Here is a 14,578-nt window from a genome sequence, read left to right on the forward strand (position 1 = left end):
CTTTTCATTCGTTATTACTCCTAATATCTGTAGCACTTCGCACATGAATAATTCCTAAAAAATCGGTAATTGTGTATGAACGCTCTTAACATTGTCAAGCGATATAATTTTTCGAGATTATGCCTCGATCTACAAATATTTTAGTAGATTTTTATCTTATGGACGAAAGAAATTCCTTTATTTACCCGGACTCACATTTTTATTTCGCATACGACTTCTAATTACAGTAAAACTCGGCATCTTTTCAAGTTTTGTACGGCAGCTCTAATCACGGTGACAATTGGGCAAAAATGGCCCATAGTAATGTGCTCAAAAGACTTTGATATGAGCGTTTGCTCATATCCGCGGCTCGCCTACCCCGCCCACATGCTTCATCAAGTAGAGGGGGATTCCAACATCAATGGTAGGTACTAAGTAATTTAGAAAATTGAAAAAAAAAATGCTTTACTAAACCACGTCAATTTATTCATAATATACAAATAGACAAAAAAGTACAACAATAATTCCATTTTAAGTAACATGCCATTATAAAAATTTCATAAAAAAATAAATAACATACAATTGAAACAATTTCAATCACTCTTGCTACAGCCGGACTCGGACAGCCCTTTTTTTGTTTTAAGGCTGTAATTTGGAATGGTTAAATCATCCTTGTCAGATGTGGAATGGTTGCGTATGGAGGCAGAAGTTACCTTCACAGATGATAAGTCATCAGCATTACTAAAAAACCCATTGGAAGTATTTGAAGTAGAAGTTGAATGATATGTCTGAGATTTAAATATTTGCACGGGCGTCGAGGTGCGCGCCCTATTGTGATTAACACTAGCGACACTCGACTGATCCTCGTCAAGCCGTACTTTAGTATGTTTCATCTCCTCTGGCATTTTAGTCTCGTACAAAGAAACGAAATCCTCTTCACCTTTTCTGGTTGATTTATTATTAAATGTGATTTTCCTCGCCAGTTCATTCGTAAGAAACTCTTTTACAGTCATAGAATTTGTTAGTGATGTTTGCTGAACAGCATTCCGAGAAGTTTCTTCCAATTTATATCTTCTAGGTGACATTTCCTTGTCACGTTTATTTGAGACTTCAAGCAATGATGAGGTCGAGTCAGTTGCTAAATTGGGTACATCTTGACTAAAACTTTTAATTTTAAACTGTGTCATACTGGAACTAGAGGTATTAGAAGAGGACGATAAAGCCAATCGCTCTTTTGTTTTCTTTAAAGTTGATGAAGCCCAACCCATACCAAGTTTTTGAAAAGCATTTTCTAAATCAGGATTAGAGGATATGCTTAACGTTCCAGAAGTCTCTGCTACATTTTCTTTATTCTTCAGAAATACTGTAGATTCCTTTTTTTTCTTTCTCGCTTTGGACAAAGCTAAAACGGACAGAGTTGATTCCGATGACACTGTTGTTGAATTAACATTCGAACCTGTGTCATACTTAAAAGGTTCACTAATAATATTTCTTTTCAACAACTCTGCAATAACATCAGGCAAGCTGCCATCTGAATGAAGAGAACTTAAGTCGTCATTGATTGGGTTGTCTTTAATTACATCCTCAAAATTTGAACCTTCATCTAATCCAATATTGCATTGTTTTGCATATTCTTTTAAACTAATAAAAGGCTTTAGCATAATATCATTAAATTTTTTCATGTCCATCATACGCATTTTAGAATCATCTGAAGAATCTGTTGAAGATACTTTTGACCGTCGTCTAGATAAATTAAAATTAGTTTTCAGTAAATCAGGATCAACTGAATTTACTTTAATTAATTCTTTAGCGGTCGTATTACCTTTATCGTTTTCATCTGATACAATATGATCCGATTTTTCCAGCACTTCCAGTTTTGTGTCTTGTCGCGAAGATTGACTTTTAACTCTCGTACTCATAGGCGAATCCACTTCAACAACTGTTGACAACTCGTGTGGAATAATGTTAATATCTTCTCCACATTTTAAGTAGATGCGAGATAACGCAGGGGGTGGCTTTCCTCTACTTTTCGTATTGTCGTATTCTATATTATGTATTTTGGTTGCTTTATCAGGCACATCGTTTAGATTAGAATATAAGGGTGCTGTAAATATATCTGGTTTAGGGATATCTTCCAAAAGTGGCGTGAATTCTTCAGATTCTTTCGTATCCTCATTTTTGCTATTTAGTTTTTCCGGCATATTTAAAGAAGTAAAATTTTTAACACTCTCTTTATGATGAGTCAATATGTTAGGATCAGATATATGGCCTGATATTTCGGTTGAGAGCTCATTGTTATCAGCTTTCGTTACAGATTCTGGTGTGGAGTCAGACGAAGACATGTGATTGTATACCAACGATTTATTTCTTCTTACTTCTTCTAAAACTTTTGCCAAGTTTGATAAACGTTTAGTGCATTTTTCAGTCAAATCAGCGATTTTCTCCATATTTTGCAGTTTATCTTCAGCTATCTTCATAAAATGTATTTCTGTATCAATAATGCCATTTGTTTGGGTTGATATGTGTGTTGGTGGCTGTGGTGGGTGCAAATGTCTGAAGATTGCGCCAGTAGCATCGGAGTCTGAAGAAAAAGAAGTCATAGTGGTTCTATGCAATGGTAAGTTGAAATTTTTCTTTTGCTGCTGCAACTTTACGTGCATGGTGTTTTTACACAGTTTATTAATTGTAATCCCTTTAGTATTTTTACCCGAACTATTGCATCTTTTACTATTTGAAGTTTCCACAATATCAGTACTAGTACTATTTTTGTATTCCGGGTAAGCATACTTTCTTGGAGTGGTAGAACTTTTACTTCGATTTCCGATTTCTTGTTTATCTGTACGCAATAATTTGTTTTCTTCATGGACAGATGAAGACACGGAAATGGAAGGTTTTCTTAAACGCTGCTGACTAGATACGAAAGAATCTGATGGTTTCTTTTTCTTTAATATGTGTTTGGATATGTTTAATGATTTTACTTTATGTAATGATTTCTTTTTTGGTAATTTGAAACCATTTTGGGTAATTATTATCGGTACCGATATTTTAGATTTATTTTCAGTTTCATTTTTTTTACTATTTCCGTTATTTTTAATGCCATCTTCAATTAAGTTTTCTTTTAAGATCTGCTGTTTAAGAATATTTTTAATTTGTTCTAGAGAAATTTTGCTGTCTAAACTTGATTTTTCTTTATTATTATTATTATTATTATTACATGGCAAATTTATAATAGAACTACTAGGGGTAGTTATAGCACTACAGTCTTGATTAATAATTTCAATGGCTTTAAGACCTTCACTATTAAGAGCCAAAAGTTTATTAACATATTTTTTTACGACAGGGTTCATTTTATTACTTCCTTTGCTAGCGGAACGTGTATTTAAAGGCTTACTTTTTGCTGATCGTTTTAACATACTGTTAAAATCTTCAGATGGTAAATCTCTTGAAGGCTTTATTTTTGAGGTGCTAGATTTCTTTCTATGAATTTTGCAGCAAAGATTTGTGTCACTGTGCCTTCGGCAATTGTGACATTTACATTTTCTTTTCTTTGTTTGTACCCATTCACCAGCTGAACTTTCTTTGCTACAACTTCGAGCAGTGTTAGGAGGTGTCTTCAATTGATATCTTTCGTTAACTCTACATCTGCAGTCAGATCTATTACAATGTTCACTTTCTATAACATCAAAATTAGAATCCAATTGATTCATTGTATTTTCTGATTCATACAGTTCTTCTTTAGTAATAATATAATTTTGTTTTAAAAATTTGGGTAGAACTAGCTCAGGGGGGCTCATATACGCTGTAGATGTAGAAGAACTCATATGCATAAAAGCTGGTCTCGGTATGGACAAGTTGAATGAAGTTTGGGTGTAAGTAGAAGTACCCGGTCTTGATATCGGATCTGATTTAGGCACATTAGCAGGAATAGCGAAATCATCTTGAAAAGAGGTGTGGACTGCTTTCTCACATAACTTCTTTGATGGAGAATCTATGTTTGGTTCCTCGGACATCTCAACTTCTCTTTGTTCTTTATTTAAAGATTGTGGATTGTCTTGTTGAACATTTCGTACTACCTTATTTTCTTCAGAATTTGTCACCACTTTTATTGGCGTTGTCAAACGATCATTTGCTGTGGTTTTATTAGAGGATGCATTATCTTGTATATTTGGTTCCATTTCTTGTATAATGTCTAAAGAATTTACAGGCTTCGTGTATGGTGGTGGTCTATCGACATTATTAACTTTTTCGTTCTCTTTCTTTCTCAGTTGTATTACAACTTCGTAGTTATCATCTTTTAAAAAGCCAGAAGCACCTACGTAAAATTTATTGCTCTCTTGTCCTTCGTCTTCGACCAGTTTAACAAAGCCACCGTCAGGAAGTCGATTATTAGTTTTATCATTGAAAGCTGTTGTGAATGAAGTAGAAGATGTAGCAGCCGATGGTTGGCCCATGTTACTATTTTCTTTCTTATTACCAGAACTACAATTGCAACTAGATGTTCTCTGAAATAATCTGTAACAAATAAAATAAAGGGTAAGTATGTGTGCAAAATGTATATGTATAAAATCTGTACTCATGTTTTGGCGTACTAAGTAAATAATAATAATGAAAAAAAAACACTGAATACTGAACTAACCTTGTGTTGTCTCCCCCATCTTTGAAATCTGTAATTTAACAAAACATGTTGAAACAGATATTAAAAAACTGTCGTTTTCCATACTATGTATAAAAACATCATCAAATCAGATAAAAGCCTTCTGACACATTTGCTATAAATAAACTATCATCATCATCACCATGATCAACCATTACCGGCCCACTACTGAGCACAGTCTCCTCTCAGAGTGAGAAGGGTTTAGGCTAGCTGTTCACGGCCCATCTGTTTAACCGTTTTTACGAAATTTGGTACAAGGTTATCTTGCATGTTAGGGAAAGATATAGGCTAATTTTAGTTCCGGGAAATCTAAGTTTCCACGAGATTTATAAAAACCTAAATTACGGCGTAGAAGTCGCGGGTATCATCTATTTGGTACAGTGATAGCTTGCATCCCGAAGACGGAGTACACTACCTTTTATCCCGGAAAATCAACGAGTGCCTACGGGAGTTATAAAAAACCGAATTTACGCGAAGTCACGGGCATGGCATCGTCTAGTTTTCTATAAATAAACCATCATCATCATTATAAACCGTCGCCGGCTCACTACAGAGCACGGGTCTCCTCTCAGAATGAGAAGGGGTTTGGCCATAGTCTTCCACGCTAGCAAAGTGAGAATTGGCAGACTTCACACACCTTTGAGAACATTATGACGAACTCTCAGGTGTGCAGGTTTTCCTCAAGATGCACGATGTTTTCCTTCACTGTTAAAGCAAGTGATATTGATTCACTTAAATAAATCATAGTTTTGTTACATTAATTATTATTAGGTAAATATAGAAAAGCCAAAATACCTTTGTTTCTACTGCAGCAACATGACAGAACGGTTTTATTACATTTTTGGCTCCGATTTCTTGCATCGCCCTCAAGTGTACCTTCAGTGAAGTACATTGAAGCTATGTTGTCCCTAAAATATCAAATAATACTTGCTACAATCTACAATAATAATTCCTAGGAGTTATACTTTATCTAATTAAACACTGTTTATTAAAATTCTATAAGTTAATCCCCCATTTTAAATAGAATATCAAACATATTTTAACGTAGATAACGGGTACATCCCGTCGTGATCACGACCCAAACATAACAAATAAATACATCAAATTAATCGTGGCATATGTACCCGCTATCTACATTAAAGTATGTCGTTAAATCACGAAATAAGCTTAAAATCATTAGAATATCAAGCAATGGGACAAATAATTAAAATGAACACTGAAAGTAGGAACAAGTAATTAGGTAAATAATAATGAATAAATTATGTCATCTTGGACAAATAGAATAAATCTAAAAATACTGTACATATAAATGATATCTGACACTAATGTTAATTGACTAAATTAAGCTGTAGGAAAAATTACCACCACGGCTTGCGGTCAGTAGATGTCTGCCACATTTCTACATTAGCAGTATAGCAGCTCCTAACGTTGTAGATATGTCTAGAAGGAGTAGTTAGATAGGATTATTGCTTAGGAAAAGAAAGGGAAAGGGACCTTTTAACAATGACAGAAACCTCTATAAATTCAAAAAAGTTTTGTCAAAAATCTTGGGACACTGGCGACTATGTTGAAACGGTAACTTCATATGTAATCCCTATATACTAGTAATATTTGACTTTTTAGTTATTAGAAATATATTACAGTACTACTACTTTTAAGTAGTACTACTTCTAAGTCACACACAGACCACCACTTGTAGACGCCTAATAGACGGACAAGTTAGACAGTTGCTTAGCATTTAAAGTCGGCCCACGCCCGTTCGGTACCCTCATTAGTCATTCCGCACGTTGTCTTGATTACGTGACTTTTCGAATCCACCAATCACAACAAAGCGTTACGATTTTCCGATTCATTTCATTTCATTTTACGATTTTGTATTCATGCAAAACCTTGTATATGCGTACTCTTGAGGTCGAATTCTCTGTGAAGTCGCATCAGCAAAATTCGTTTGAGCAAAAAAGCTCAACCTAACGCCGACTAAAACCGAACGTACAAATAAAGTATAGATCTTGTTGCTTGACGTCAAGATTTTAAACACAAAAACAACAGAGACTCGTGCTTTCTCGCTCATAATTCGCGCGTATAAAACATGGCGCGTAGGCAACAACCAATTGCCGACGGACGCGCGCTATGATTGGCTGAGATATTTTCGCGCCAAAATAAGATTTCTGCGCAGGTCTACGTAACCTTATAAAAGTGGTAGCACTGTTCTTATTATATCACATTAATATACATTAACAACAAACAAGATATGATCACCCTAATTAAAAATAAAAAGCTTTAAATAGACAAAAATGGTATAATTTTTGTGTCAACTTACCCATTACTATTAACAGCTTCATAAATACCTGCAAAAAAAATTAAATATCATTTCACATGTGAAACTAGCTAAAGGTAAGCATACCCTTTATGAATTATTGCAATGCGAATTCTGCGCCACCCATTAGCATGTTGATGATATTATGTCAGAAACCATTCCGCAAGTCGGTACATATTATGTGACTTATAGCCTATGCTACTTTTGGATAAAATAACTTTTTTAATGATGTAGGAACTATTATTAAAATCGGTTGACTTCAGCAGTTTCAGATTACAAACAAACAAATCTTTATTAATATAGTAATCATTTATTATAGTATTACCTTCTTGCAGTCGTTCAAAGGAAACACCTCTCTGTATATCAATAGCAGATTTCTCTAAGTTTTTAGTTGTCTCCACTTTATCCTCTTCATCTTGTAACATTTTCTCTTTTATTTCATCTGTTGCAGAAGCAGAACTTGCAAGTCTTGTAGTGGCTTTACCTTTTTTGTGTTCCTTGCTTTTCTTATCTTTTTTAGATTCAAGAATCTTGTATATTATGATTCTCTCTGCATCTTTGAGTCTAGAATCGTCCTCAGTTTTATCTTTTTCTAGGTTCAAATTTTCAACTGAGCTTGTTTCTGATGATTCACTGACATCAGAACCATTAGTTTCTTGTAGTATAACAGTTTCAACAACTCTCTTGCTCTGTCTATCGTTGCTGACTTCTTTAGTTGGAGGTGTATGCTTATGTCTTGATCTGTATTCATGGTAACTGTCAGGTTGGCTGAATTTCACAGAGTTTCCAGATTTGTTTTTAGTATTTGAGTTAGGAATTGTGTGGACAGCGAGACTGCCGTCGCTTTCAGGAACCGGCATCCAGGAGTATTCAAAATCCTTTCTCATTTCCCTTTGTACTGGTGATCTTGATTTATTTCTTCTGTCTTCAGATATTGTAGCTTTTTGTTTAGAGTGCTAAAAACATTATACAGGTTACTCAAAATACTCAAGTGCGGTTGATACAGAAGCGGCCAGGGAAAAGCAGTGCCGCGAAAACTTTTCTCGTCAAAAGCTTGTATGGCGTCAGATACAATAGCCAAGTATATAGATGCTGCCAGTGACATGACGCCTACTCTAGCACCAAACGATTCTAGGAGACGTATGTATTTCATATCTCTGTCACTCCTGTATGAACAGTGCCTAAGAGAATAGTTATTTTTATTTAATTATAGAAAAAGACTTGCCTACCTACATTTTTTTTCTTTTATTAATTTCGGTGAAAAATCTTAGCAATTGCCTGCCTTTAACAGTTATGTAACAACTAGATGATGCCCGCGACTTCATCCGCGTGGATTTAGTCTTTAAAAATCCTGTGGCAACTCTTTGAATTTCCGGGACAAAAAGTAGCCTATGTCCTTCCCCTGGATGCAAGCTATCTCTGAACCAAATTTCGTCAAAATCGGTTAAACGGATGGGCCATGAAAGGCTAGCAGACATATAGACAGACAGACGGGAAGACAGACAGACAGACACACTTTCGCATTTATAATATTAGTATAGAATGGATATAGTTTTTTAGAAGCATTCACATAAGCATCACACATGGAATCAGTAATTTACCTTGCAATGATGTTTATGACATTCCTTTTCAATTTTTTTGAATTCTTCTTGAAGTTTTCTCTGGTGCCTCTCATTATGTAGTTGCTGATGATGCTCATCCATGTATGCCGTTTTCTAGAATAAAAAGGTGAGGTAAAATACATTCAATTAAAAATTCATACCACAAAAGTTGTGAAAGTATCAGGATATGGCTATGCACTTCACATTCTTTCCCTACACTGTATTGCTCATTGCTGAGGGTCATGACCACTTTTCATTAATCACATAATTGTAGTTTTTTAGGGATAATAGTGCGGTAATTCTCCTTCTGCATATATAACTCAACTATGAAGTTTGACTCATTTATAGTTATAATCAGATATTAGTGATAATACTGGGACCGGCGCGGACGGCTAAAGGTGCTCTACTACGAGGCACGGAGGAAAAGGCCAAGTTCCGCCCTTCATACATTGCGATACTCGCAAGAGACGATACCGCAGTCGCATGCCAGTAGAATACATGTTCGCTACTCGAGTTTCGTACATTATGCTACTAAAAAAAAGAATTCTTCTTAAACTTTAATGTCAACTTGCTGATCGACCGCCATTTTGCCGACATTCGTAGAAGACGCGACGCGCGGGCGACGACTAGATGGGTATCGCGAGACTAGAAGCAGACGGGTAGCATACCGGTAGCGAAGTGTGCGAATCACCATACAAATGTATGTGAGATACTCCTCAGCGACTCATCTTCGAGACTCGCATAGGATACTAGTCGTCTGTAAGTATCGTAATGTAATAAGGGCTTTCGAAAACGGTCGCCTATCCCGTTACTCGGGTCAATGTTGCTTAACAATCGCAATCAAAGTACATTATTACAATTATGCCACACGTCCCTCGACTTTACGTTATGATACTTTAAAATCAACTACAGGACAGTTTCAACTTTCATACAAAAAGAATTTGTGATAATTTATGATTTAAGTAAAAAATACTTACTATGGGTTTATCACTATTGTCTCTTGCAAGAGAATTCAAAAAGGCTAATGTATCCCTGTATTCTTTATCTACATTATTTTTAGTTATAGCAACTTTGGTCCTCATATCTTTCTGCTGTTTACTTGTCTGCTCTTTCTCCATGGAATTCGCAATAGTAGTCTCTTTCAAGGCTTGAGCATATGCATCTTCTTCACTTTTGTTATCACGGGATACAAGTCTTTCGTCACTGCATGGCAAGTCCTGTATATTTCTTGTGTTGTGGTTATAAACTGTTACAGATTTTTTCCTACTAATGCCAGTGTTTTGTTCAGTTGACTGAGATGATTTGTCTTTATTTCCTAGAATTGAATTGTTTCATGAAAACAATACATACACAATATTATATATGTGAAGAGTTGGACACAGATAAGCCAATCTGTGTCCAAGATGCAACTTTTTATGCCAAGAAATCAAAACCTCCCCTTGGAATTTTTAAAAAACCTAAATCCACACGGACAAGGTCATAGGCATCATCTAGATTCTAGATTCTAGTGGGTATATAAAGAATCAGAAAAAACTAAAAATATACAGAACACAAACATTAATATATATGTACATAATTAGATGTATATGTACTAATTATAATTTTAATTTTTGTACAATACCACAAAACAACTCATGAGAACCGTCCTAAAGGAAGCCTATATCTATAAACATTTTATATACATTTGGATCGCAGATTGTAATTGTGATATGTATTGAGATTTTTAATGTATAAATTTAAAATTTTAATAATTCAACAATAATCATTTACTCGCTAAACTTAAAAAAAAAAAACTTCTGTAAGTGTTAGAGAAAAAATTATAATCTGATAGGTTAATTAATGCAAAATGACTCATGCTACTACTTCAACACTATTTACAACAATGCCACAAAATACTCAAACTATTTGATAAAACACTATTTTGGTCACCTGTCTGTTTACAGGTTCCATACAAAGTGTGAGCCTTTTTATGAAAATGTTGATCTTTTAGTGCTGGGCTAGATTGTAAACTTCTTTGTAATGTTATTGGAGAGCTGTAAAATTTATTTACAGGTGCTCTCATTAAGGACTTATATAAGCTATTGGAATAATAATTTTGCTGGTACAAGTGAGGGCATAAGACAGAGTGCTCAGCTTGCCATGATGGCACTGGAATAACTTGCTTGTCGAGCACATGACACACATTATCAAATACATTACCATCTGTCTTTGCTGCTCTAGTGCGTAGAATAGTTTGTTTTATGCTTTGCAAATCATCTTTTTTACTTAAACTCGGTTCAGGCTGTCGTAACCTCAGATTTCTATTTTGCAAGTACTCCGATACTAGTGTCAAAGATGTTTTTGTATGGACTGGATCTTCTTCAGTTATGCCAGTGATTCCTCCACGTAAGCTTGAAGGCATTTCATCGCTTAAAGCGAACAAGTTAGGCCTTTTACATTTATCTGTTTTCTCTGTTGGAATTTGTGAGTCTTTAACACTGTCATCTTTAGGCAGAGACAGAACGGGCACATTTGGTTCCCACTCATTGGGCAATTCTTCAGATTCCCATTGTGTACCCATATCATTCTTTGTTACATCGATATTTTCCTTTCTGGCATCTTGATTTTGGTTAGTGGTCTCACATGGTTTTATTGGGACATCTTCACATTTTTTAGAATTGGGTTTTGTCAAATTTTTTGTGACTGCTGCTGCTTTTTCTCTGCTTAATTCATTTGCTGCATCCCTACAATCAAAATTTTAAGCAATCAACTACTTAGTAGACTGTAGAATAGAAAGGTATATTTATATAAAAGTTAAAACCAAAGAAGGAAAGCAAGCAGAAGGATTTGATGCATGCACAATGCACTTGGTATTTCTGTGTTTTACAAACCTTGCTTGTAATTTTCTATCCAAAAGTTTCTTTTGTTCATCCAATTTTTCTTGTTTTTTCTTCCTTATAGCTTCTGCTGCCTCTTTACCGCGTAATTGAGATATATCTGTCTTCTTTACACAATCTACAAACATTTGCCAGTAAGTAAAAAGCCCAAGGTAATAATACTGATAAAGTTTCTGAGTCAATAAAAATTAAATACAAAGTGAAATACCTTGGTCAGTGACCTCTAAAGCATCTTTGTGGCTAGCACCAACTTTCTGCAATCTCTTGGAATATAATTGTTCTAAATGTTTTACTAATTTCTCTTGGCAGTCGAAATATTCTTTTTCTCTCCTAGCATCAATACTATCCAAATGTCGCAAGTTCTCAATTTTTGCGCGTTGTCTGATTTTTCTAGCGATGTCCTTTGACTGTTCCCTGACCTAAAAAATATGTCAATGAACCGTAGAGCCTTCACACTCAGTTTATTTTCTTTTTATTACATTTTTTTACAAATAATATGAAACCTCTAACCTGTTGCAATCTTAATTTACGACGCCGTAAAAATTCGTTTGTTTTAAGAACGTCAACTCTTGAAGTCATATTCACAATACAAAATAAATTAGTATTTAACAAAATAAACAATGGTTTGTCTGGTTTGAATAATGAATAGCATATTTAACAAGCACGAAACGACAAAAACTTTTTAGAAATTCAAAAGTTGTTCTAACGAAGTTCAACTTCACAGTTTACAAATACATATTATCTATGGTTTTTTTTTTTTTTTTTTTGGTTGGTCTATGGTTCACAACATCACAAACGCAGTGACGCAAACGAACGATTACGTCAAAACTCAAAATTGTCAAAGTGCTGTCAAAAAGGTCAACGTAGATTTTTTTTGTGAAGCATTTGTAAAGACTACAGTGCGACAAGGTTATCTTGGCGCGTGGCGAAAATCGGAACTAATGTTGCCGTCAAGTGTCCCCTTTGTTCTTGTTGGAATATTCCAGGAATGTTCTAAGCCTTTGTTCTCCAACAGCGCCCCTGTCAATGTCATTCAAGTGCCAAGAGAGCCTTGTCCTTGTCGCACTGTACATTTTTTGATGGTCAGTTGGAGTATATTATAGGTCTATGGGAATTTGTATTTTCAGTGTAGTGTTACTTTACTCTATGGTTAGGACGCCCGCCTTCAAAGAGTATTATAATATAATCGCCGCCCATCCGCCTTCAAGTCAGAGGTCGGGCGTTTGATCCCGGGTACCAGTATATATAATGTACTCTGTGCCGGGTACCACCGGGTACGCACCTCTAACTTTTCGGAGTTAAGTGCGTTTTAATAAATTAAATATCACTTGCTTTAACGGTGAAGGAAAACACTTTGAGGAAACATGCATGCCTGAGAGTTCTCCATAATGTTCTCAAAGGTGTGTGAAGTCTACCAATCCGCACATGGCCAGCGTGGTAGACTATGGCCAAAACCTTCTCACTCTGAGAGACCCGTGCTCTGTAGTGAGTCGGTGATGGGTTGATTTTGATAATGATGATTCGACTCGTTGATAATCATATTAATTTTCAATGGAGAGGGTGGGAAATCTATTAATAAATAAATTAATAATTAATTCGTTTCAATATAATTTTATTAGTTAACTACTTACTTATAGAAATAATTGTTTTCAAATCAACAGCTTTAATGTTTTAGAATTGTTTTAGATACATATCTAAATCGTACACAACGAACACACGAATTAATAATGGTATTATCCAAATTATTTAAGACTTATCATTTACTGTACTGTCATTTCTATTTCACACTCCAACGCCTAATACGGTTTGCCCTGCAAGATTGACCTCTGCTACATTATTTTGTTTATTAACATTTAAAACGTTCACATTTAGACCTTCGCCAGAATTAGATTCTTTGCCACTGGATCCGGTCTTGCTGTTAGTGTTAGTAGTTTGAGAAGGTGTCACATTGTCGTGTTTCTTGGAATCCAGAAGGTCTACGTGTAAGCCTTGATCATTGCCTCCATTTGCATTTCGACCGTTTGAATCATAGTGTCCCTTTGGCCCCTGAGAGCTTCCTCCGCCGTCTCCAACTCCAACACCTAATACATGTTGCTTGGCCACATCAAGATCTAGTACGTTGTCTTTTTTTGTTGGATCGAGTAAATTAAGATCAAGTAGTCCTCCGTTCGAATGGGAATGACCAGATCCTCCATTACCAGGATTATGAGGATAATTATTTCCACCTTGATTAGGGCAGTGATAGATGTTATGGCTTAACGCTTGTGTTGTGAGTTGAATTAAGGCGTTCACTAAATTCATAATAAGATCTTCTGCATTAGAGAGGCCTCCGTTTGGCGCATGTCCAGCTGAGCAGCATTCTTTTTCTTCCAATGCCCGCACTAAAGCCACCAGGGTGACGAGGTCTTCGCAAGAGCAACTCAAGCCCGAGTCTCGGTGGATGTTATGTTGGGGATGCACATTATTGCGCGCGAGACCGTTATAATGCCCGCAGGAAACCTGTTTAAAATTAATAAAAAAAAGTTTTACATATACAATTATTATGAAGTACCTATGGTACCTACCAGCCTAAAAGGGTAAGATGTATCTTTCTTCAGCATAAATAAGGAAGACTACAAATCATGATAGTTACTATGCACTATAATTGTTATTTAGTAGAATTGAAGTAGGTAAGTATTGATTGACACAACTTACCGCGATAAGTGAGACAATGAAAAAAAATACTATTGTTATTCCGTTCATTTTATTAGGTGTTTCCTGAAATATTATATAAAAGGATGCCCTTATATAGACTTTACAATCAAAGTTATTGTGACATACAACCCAGTTTGCATGACAAAGTAACCTAATTATTAATTAAGATACTTATATGTATATACCATAGAGGTGCTTATATTGCGTAAAACGATTATTTTATTAAAATTACTACCTGCGCACGTAATAAGTATGTGATCTATCTCATTGGTTTTTTAGACAAAATACTTCTGTATTTGGATAAGTACCCCAAATTCAGGTCCAGGAGAGTCTCTAGATTTAGAGAAAGGCATGTTACACCTACTAGTAGGTACCTATTTAGCTAACACATACCTCACCTAACTATCTACGCAACCTTTATGATGGTAACGTGTTAGTGCGAAATATTACTTACTAC

At 35.3% G+C, this 14,578-nt stretch overlaps 3 protein-coding genes across 3 annotated transcripts in view; 1 reads left to right on the forward strand and 2 right to left on the reverse strand.

The window, feature by feature from the left end:
- LOC117997272 (HIG1 domain family member 1A, mitochondrial-like) overlaps positions 1-14,578 on the forward strand; it is a 37,847-nt gene that overhangs the window by 8,492 nt on the left and 14,777 nt on the right. The gene's annotated exons all lie outside the window — the stretch shown is intronic.
- Positions 444-12,137, reverse strand: LOC117997238 (uncharacterized). Its single transcript, XM_069498154.1, has 11 exons — positions 11,938-12,137; positions 11,636-11,846; positions 11,422-11,545; positions 10,751-11,274; positions 9,529-9,866; positions 8,552-8,665; positions 7,276-7,906; positions 6,954-6,981; positions 5,429-5,541; positions 4,616-4,643; positions 444-4,491 (listed from the first exon to the last, which is right to left on the reverse strand). The coding sequence occupies exons 1-11, from the start codon at positions 12,004-12,006 to the stop codon at positions 573-575; spliced, it is 6,099 nt and encodes a 2,032-aa protein (XP_069354255.1). The 5' UTR covers positions 12,007-12,137; the 3' UTR covers positions 444-572.
- On the reverse strand, positions 13,023-14,280 carry LOC117981978 (uncharacterized). The gene is made up of 2 exons (XM_034968251.2): positions 14,122-14,280; positions 13,023-13,926 (listed from the first exon to the last, which is right to left on the reverse strand). The coding sequence occupies exons 1-2, from the start codon at positions 14,167-14,169 to the stop codon at positions 13,210-13,212; spliced, it is 765 nt and encodes a 254-aa protein (XP_034824142.1). The 5' UTR covers positions 14,170-14,280; the 3' UTR covers positions 13,023-13,209.

The sequence above is a fragment of the Maniola hyperantus genome, chromosome 4 (assembly GCF_902806685.2).
Source record: "Maniola hyperantus chromosome 4, iAphHyp1.2, whole genome shotgun sequence".
Classification (NCBI taxonomy): Eukaryota; Metazoa; Arthropoda; class Insecta; order Lepidoptera; family Nymphalidae; genus Maniola; species Maniola hyperantus.